The sequence below is a fragment of the Phyllopteryx taeniolatus genome, chromosome 1 (assembly GCF_024500385.1).
Source record: "Phyllopteryx taeniolatus isolate TA_2022b chromosome 1, UOR_Ptae_1.2, whole genome shotgun sequence".
Classification (NCBI taxonomy): Eukaryota; Metazoa; Chordata; class Actinopteri; order Syngnathiformes; family Syngnathidae; genus Phyllopteryx; species Phyllopteryx taeniolatus.
In genome coordinates this window covers 36,248,726-36,256,339 of record NC_084502.1, presented here as the reverse complement: position 1 = coordinate 36,256,339, position 7,614 = coordinate 36,248,726, and the positions used below count along the sequence as shown (strand labels likewise).

The following is a 7,614-nucleotide window of genomic DNA, read 5'->3' as shown; positions in this document are numbered from 1 at the left end:
GGCCCCCAGGCCCACAACTCCTGGCCTTCCATTTGTGCTTCACCACCTCCCTGCCATACTTGTGCTGTATTAGAGCTGCCTTTTTCTCTTTAGATGCACTTCTGCAGGTGTGACCAAGGCAGGGAGGAAACACCAACTGTACCCAAGAGTTTTCATATACTGTAGTTCCATGTGGCCAGTTCATTATGCCACCTCAGTCAGTTAAACCAGTTGGACAGCAATATTTATCTGATTCTTGTCTTTCTTCTTGCCACACCTCCCCTGACTGGCCCTGCCTCTACTACAGGCCCATTTCAGAAAACAGCTACATCATGATATCACTGTACTTTGACTTCACAGTGAAAGAGGAAATCCCAGCTTGACACTGGTCTGACAACACTTCAACAAGTGCACTTCCTCATATAAGTGCTTTATAGCAGCCACACCAATGCCTGCATGCTGTTGGAAAGAAGAATGTAATCCGGTTCTTTAGCGAAGAATAAACTCAAGCGTATGACATTACGTTACATTGGATCCACGTGATCAATACTTTCTTCAAGTGGCTCAGACATGGAAACAACATCAGAGTGCACACAGGAGGTAAGTGTTGGTCCTTTACAAATGTTCCTATTTACATTGTAGTTTAGTTTTGTCTCATCTCTTCTAAATTTATGAGATTATAGGACTGAACATTACCATTGCAGTATATTGGTATTAACATTTGAAACCTTGACATTTCCTGTGTGTTGCAACTGGGAGGAACGTAAAACTGTCTGTGCCAATGAAATCCAACATTCTGAAAGAAAAAACCCACACAAATGATCCATCCATCCATTTTCTGTACCGCTTATCCTCACTAGGGTCGCAAATGAGGCTGATGTTGTACGTTACTGACACCTACTAAAAAATGCTGGTATTTCAAGCTTTCAATGTCTTATTTTATATCCTAATATAAATTTCAAATAGTTTTGATACCTTTAAAACCTAACCTCTTTATCCAAGTGAGGCAATTCAGAACTGATTCTCATTTGCAATGCCGATCTGGTTGCACACAGTCTTTGAAGTAGGGAGTTTTATTTTATACAGGTACATTTGAATAAATTAGAATATATTTATTCTATTTTATTGAGATGACATACCTAAATAGATTGTGCAACAGAAGCTTGCAGATGACTAGAGATGTGATTTCTCAGCTGGAAAATGCAATAGGGACATGACACAATTCCACTACAAATTTGAGAAGAATAAATTACATCTCTAGACATCTGCAGGCTTCTACATTTATTTATATATTGATTTATTGATTCAAAATGACAACTTTTTGTAATGTCTTGGCATTCAGGCGATGCCGTATAATGGCAGCTCTGTAAATGAAAAAGTAAACGCCCTAAAGAGGTCTGTCAACCAATCAGCGTTCATCAGCGCAGCCCTCGAAGAGTTCCTGGTAGCTCTAGAAAGACCCTGCCCACCAGGAGGAAAGAAATAATCCAGGGGGTACCTTCCGTATCCTGGTAGTTTTTTTCAGTGGGGACACAGGGGGAACTCAAGCTACCAGGGGAACTAGGGAAGTTCCTGCGGTGGGAAAGCCCCTAATGTTACTTCAGTGTATATGGTGTGCAAAACAACTAAAATTTCGGACAGAATGTATGTTGAATAGCCCCTTGAGGGATAGTTAAATTCAATTTAAATTGAATCAAATAAAATTAAAATTAAATTAGGGCAGCACATTGCGCAAGTGTACAGCACATCTGCTTTCTCAGTTCTGAGGGTAGGGAATACAATTTCACCTCCTTCGTACCTGCGTGGAGTTTACATGTTCTTCCCTTTCAAAAAAACAACAACCGTGCATTTTAGATGATGACAATTAATTGTCCATAGGCGTGAAAGTGACTGTGAATGGTTGTTTGTATATACCTGTGTGTTGCCCTATGATTGGCCAGTGACCAGTCCAGGGTGTACCCCACCTCTCACCCAAAGTTAGCTGCAATGGGCTCACCCGCAAACCTGAGGACCAGCGCCACATAAAATGGATGGATGGATAAATCTAATTAAATCAGCTGCATGGTGATCGAGTGGTGAGCACATCTGCCACACAGGTGGATAGATGGATAAATGAAATTAATATAATAGATAGTAATAAAAAAAATTATTGCATGGCACTAAAATCAAGTATTTGAAGAACTGTATCTGGCTGTGTGTCCTCTCTGCAGTTTCTTTTTGGGGTCGCAAAGTACCAACACTGGAAATTATTAGTGGACTGAATGGGCTCAAGAAGAAGCATTAGTTTGCTGAGGTACAGTGGGTACGGAAAGTTTTAAGACCCCTTAAATTTTTAATTCTTTGTTATATTGCAGCTATTTGTTAAAATATCCATCCATCCATTTTCTGAGCCGCTTCTCCTCACGAGGGTCGCGGGCGTGCTGGAGCCTATCCCAGCTATCATCGGGCAGGAGGCGGGGTACACCCTGAACTGGTTGCCAGCCAATCGCAGGGCACATACAAACAAACAACATTCGCACTCACATTCACACCTACGGGCAATTTAGAGTCCCCAATTAATGCATGTTTTTGGGATGTGGGAAGAAACCGGAGTGCCCGGAGAAAACCCACGCAGGCACGTGGAGAACATGCAAACTCCACACAGGCGGGACCGGGGATTGAACCCCGCTCCTCAGAACTGTGAGGCTGACGCTCTAACCAGTCGGCCACCGTGCCGCCTTTGTTAAAATAATTTAAGTAAATTGTTTTCCTCATTAATGAACACACCGCATCCCATATTGACAGAAGAAAAACTTAATTGTTGAATTTGTTGCTGATTTATTAAAAAAGAAAAATGATATATCACACAGCCATAAGTATTCAGACCCTTTGCTGTGACACTCATATATTTTTAACTCCGGTGCTGTCCATTTCTTCTGATAATCCTTGAGATGGTTCTACACCTTCATTGGAGTCCAGCTGTGTTTGATTACACTGATTGGACCTGATTCTCTGGTCTGGTGAGACCAAGATAGAAATTGTTGGCCTTAATTCTAAGCGGTGTGTGTAGAGAAAACCAGGCACTGCTCATCACCTGTCCAATACAGTCCCAACAGTGAAGCATGGTGGTGGCAGCATCATGCTGTGGGGGTGTTTTTCCGCTGCAGGGACAGGACGACTGGTTGGAATCGAAGGAAAGATGAATGCGGCCAAGTACGGGGATATCCTGGACGAAAACCTTCTCCAGAGTGCTACGGGACCTCAGACTGGGCCGAAGGTTCGCCTTAAAAAAGCCAATGACCCTAAGCACACAGCTAAAATACCGAAGGAGGGGCTTCAGAACAACTCCGTGACTGTTTTTGAATTGCCCAGCCAGAGCCCTGACTTCAACCCAATTGAGCATCTCTGGAAAGACCTGAAAATGGCTGCCCACCAACGTTCACCATCCAACCTGACAGAAGTGGAGAGGATCTGCAAGGAGGAATGGCAGAGGATCCCCAATCGCATCATTCCCAAAAAGAGTCATGGCTGTATTAGCTTAAAAGGGTGCTTCTACTAAATACTGAGGGTCTGAATACTTATGGCTGTGTGATAGTTCAGTTTTTCTTTTTTAATAAATCTTTTTTTTTCTGTCAATATGGGGTGCTGTGTGTCCATTAATGTGGGAAAAAATGAACTTAAATGATTTTAGCAAATGGCTGCAATATAAAAAGAGAGAAAAATGTAAGGCGCTCTGAATATTTTCTGTACCCACTGTATATAGCACGTGGGAATTGCCGAGATGTACCCACCTTTGCCACATTGTCCGCATGTTTACACTCTGCGGCACACATTTCGCCGGCCCCAGTGTCGATGGGGGATTTGAGACAAGGTATGCAACGTGATGTTGCATTCACTGTTTACAACTGCTGGGCAAACACAAGTGTAGCATCTATGAATGCTACTTTGCTATCGCTGTGAACACGAAAATAGCTTAACCACTGAAAGGCTATTTGATGTTGAAATAGCGACGCTACGGAAAATGTAGTTTAACTAGTAGTGTAGCCAGGCCCCACCACTGCGGTTTTTGGTTGTAAGCATAGCGTTACGGCCGTGGCGCACAGCGCGAGAGCTCTTGCAACTGTAAAGCCCCAGAGAACCGATTCCGAGCCTCACGATATCCGGTCCACAGCCCTAAAACCGATGTATCTAAGGATTTCTGCCGTATTTTATACCGATTATGGAGTCTGCTACCGATACGGTCGTATCGCTCGCCTTTATGAACGGGTATATATATATATATATATATATATATATATATATATATATATATATATATATATATATATATAATTTTCATTGCCCCATGTTCTCATAGCTCACAGGGCAGCCGCCATCCCGAAACTGGAGAAGGAGCCTCAGCTTTTCATCTTTACGCATTAAAAGTGAGTTTGTGAGGGAACCACTGACTATACAGGCCACTGAACTCAATGTAGACGCACATCTACAAAATCCACTTTCATCTGATGGTAACTCTTCTTGCAGAAAGGAACACCAATATTGAAGAGGATGGATTTGCTCGGCACAGAAGCGCATGGTCCTTTTCATCAGCTAGAGAGTTTTCAAGACGGGGTAAATGTAATTATTATCTGCATTCTACAACACCAAATAATAAGAACTGAAAGCTGGGATAGGCTCCAGCTCACCCATAACAATGAACAGGATACAGTATATGGATGGATGGATAGCTGACAACAAGGGCGAACTTTAGAGGTGCTCAGCCCCTAATCACATCTGCGTTCTGTGCGATGTCTTGATGCACAAAGGTGAGTTGATGTCAACCTGCCAATTTACTGCCTTCAAGGTATTATCTGAGGTAGGATCAGACGCATAAAAGGGGCGTAACGCTGCCGGTGTGGAAACACCTGAGACTCACTGCCCATCACCAGTTGTGTGGAAAACAATTGTCGCTGTTGTTTAATTATGTAAATGCTTGAGGCCACAGCGGCGTTGTGATCGCGCACAGTCGCACTTTGGCGAGTTCTTTCCTTAAGGCAAACAAATGCCAGCTCGGCTGTTATGGCTCTTTGCGCCAGTTTTCCTGGAAGCTGCAGTGTGGCTACTTTGTGGAGCATACAGTACATTGCAATTCACAAATTCATCTACAGTACGTACACATTACATTGTCACTTTTCAAAATTAAATTATTCTCAATGAATAATAAGAGTAGCCTTCAATCAATAGTCACATTACATACTATGAACGTTAAATATACGAATTGAACAGTTCAAACAGATACTCTACTATTAAAAAAATGTTTTGCAGTCAAAAAAATAATAATAATAATTTGAACAAACAGGGTTCTTTTCAATTGTCCCGCAATGGAAAATTCCATATCCATCCATTTCATATACCACTAATCCTGTTCACTGTTATTGGGAGGTGGATCCTATCATTCATAATTTAGGGTGAGAGGTGGGGCACACCCTGGACTGATCACTAGTTGATCCCAGGAATCATACTCAGGAAACAATTCACACACACAATCACACCTACGGACAATTTAGACTGCAAGCGTGTCAAACCTGTTTTCATTGTGGGCCACATAGTTATGGTTGCCGGTTATAATGTTATAATGGTAAAACTACATGAATGTGTCATCGCTAGGGGTGCAACGGTACTCCAAAAATCGCTGTTTGGTACGTACTTTGAGTTTAAGGTCTCAGTTCTGTTCACATTGGGTATCGTAGTGTTTCCCAACCCTTATTGAGCCACGGCACATCTTTTACACTCGAAAAAATCACATGCCACAGCACCAAACAAAACTGTCAAAAAAACAGCAATACACAGGTTAACTTAATTATCTACCTTCTGAATAGCGGAAGAGCATTTAATTGTCCTGCCTGTCACTATACGATGTTGGCATTGATAGATGAACATAGACACTTTATTTAAATAATAGTTTTTGGACCAATTAAGTGGAATTGGATAGCGTTGCATGGTACACTAATCTGCGGTGGCACACTTGTTGGAAATCACTGCAAAGGGAACAAAAGGCAAAACAAACCACGTGTGAAACACATTTATTAACATTGAAAATGAAACATCAACAGCTTCAATATTTTCTTTGAGAGAAAGTGCAACATCAATAGTTTGTCTTCTTTTTAGGTAATGAAGGATTCAAGCAAGTGCAACAGTAACAGTTTCACCATTTTGAATTATGTTATTAAAAAAACTAAAATAATGGCATTTATTATTGTCTTTGCTTTATTGACTAGCCCACGAGAGGTCAGTTAAATGCAACGTAGAAGTTGCTTTTGTACCGCGTTACTTTATCCTCGTGCTGCACTGATCACCACGTTCAAGTGATGCCATTTCAAATGAGATTGACATTCTGCCAAAAGCATATTGTTAGCCTTTATGTCCACTAGCCAGAAGCTTAGCTGCACTGTGTTTGTATCCAGATTAGACGAGTTGCTATAGCATGAGACAGTGACACTCTTACCCTAATAATCGGCCCATCATATTACATACTGTACTTACCCCTGCTTTGGTTATTGTCATTTTTATGGCCCGTTTTGAAAGAAATTGTGGCAAGGTTTTGCAGGCCACATAAAATGATGTGAATGGGCAGATCTGGCCTGAGGGCCTTGAGTTTGACACCTGTGATTTCGTCTTCGGTGTATGGATAGGGAATAAGCCAGAGTACCTGGACAGAACCATCACAAGCACATGGAAAACATGCAAACGCCATACAGAATGGCCTCAGATAATATTTGAACCCAGAATCTGGGTTCAACTGAAACCACTGTGAAGGAACACTACATTTAAACTCACTTTGAAAAGACTACACAATCATTTCTCGACTTCAACCTCCAGTGCACTTTGTACAATGCAGCAGAGGGCAAAAATACTCCAATTTACACGTACTTGTACTGATACTTCAAAGACTCGGTAAAAATTTATTTTTTAAAAAGACCGGTGTAAGGAGAAGTACTCATCCAACTCCTGTGCTTAGGTAAAAGTAAAAACTTACTTAAGTACAAAAGTAAAAAGTAAAGATTATATACAATACCCATTTTGAGAAAGACAAGTCAACAACTAATATCTGCACACAAAATAGTTTCCTGTGCTGCATATTGCTCATACTGAGAAGAAGACAAATTCTAATAATCATGTAACATGTTAGCTAGCTTTGGCTTGACTTTTATGCTATACAATGTGTTCCCATAGCTTTGCTAACATTGCAAACTGACAAACAAAAATGCTAAAATAGGTAATGATAACAAATTAAAAAAATATACCTTACTTGCATGTGTTTTTGTTTTGTTTTTTAGGCTGGCACAAGGCACAACGGGTTCTCCACGAATCCCTCTTGTAGTCAACATCCAATAGCTCTCTTAAATAAGGCCATGAATGGGGAATATCTTGCTTCTCAGAATCTGTTGCTGTGATCATTAATTCTCCTTTGTTCACGTTCCTCCAAGTCACTTACATGCCTATTCTTTCCATGTTATAAGACCCCAAGATCTCAATGAATCATTATCCAAACTGCTGTTGCATTTACCTGTCTCTAGTTACCTTTTTTTTTTTTTTTTTTTTTTTTGTGGAGTCGTCATCTGCAATTGCTAGTTTACAAAAAAGAAAAATGCCTATTTTGACAAAGTAAGGAATACA

At 41.0% G+C, this 7,614-nt stretch overlaps 1 protein-coding gene across 1 annotated transcript in view; it reads left to right on the top strand.

The window, feature by feature from the left end:
- Positions 1 to 327: 327 nt before the first annotated feature.
- dennd2da (DENN/MADD domain containing 2Da) overlaps positions 328 to 7,614 on the top strand; it is a 37,771-nt gene continuing 30,484 nt past the window's right edge. Inside the window, exons 1-3 of the mRNA XM_061792550.1 lie at positions 328 to 579; positions 4,316 to 4,382; positions 4,483 to 4,569. Coding sequence (XP_061648534.1) covers positions 550 to 579; positions 4,316 to 4,382; positions 4,483 to 4,569 — 184 coding nt within the window. The 5' untranslated portion in view covers positions 328 to 549. The remainder of the gene's footprint in view (positions 580 to 4,315; positions 4,383 to 4,482; positions 4,570 to 7,614) is intronic.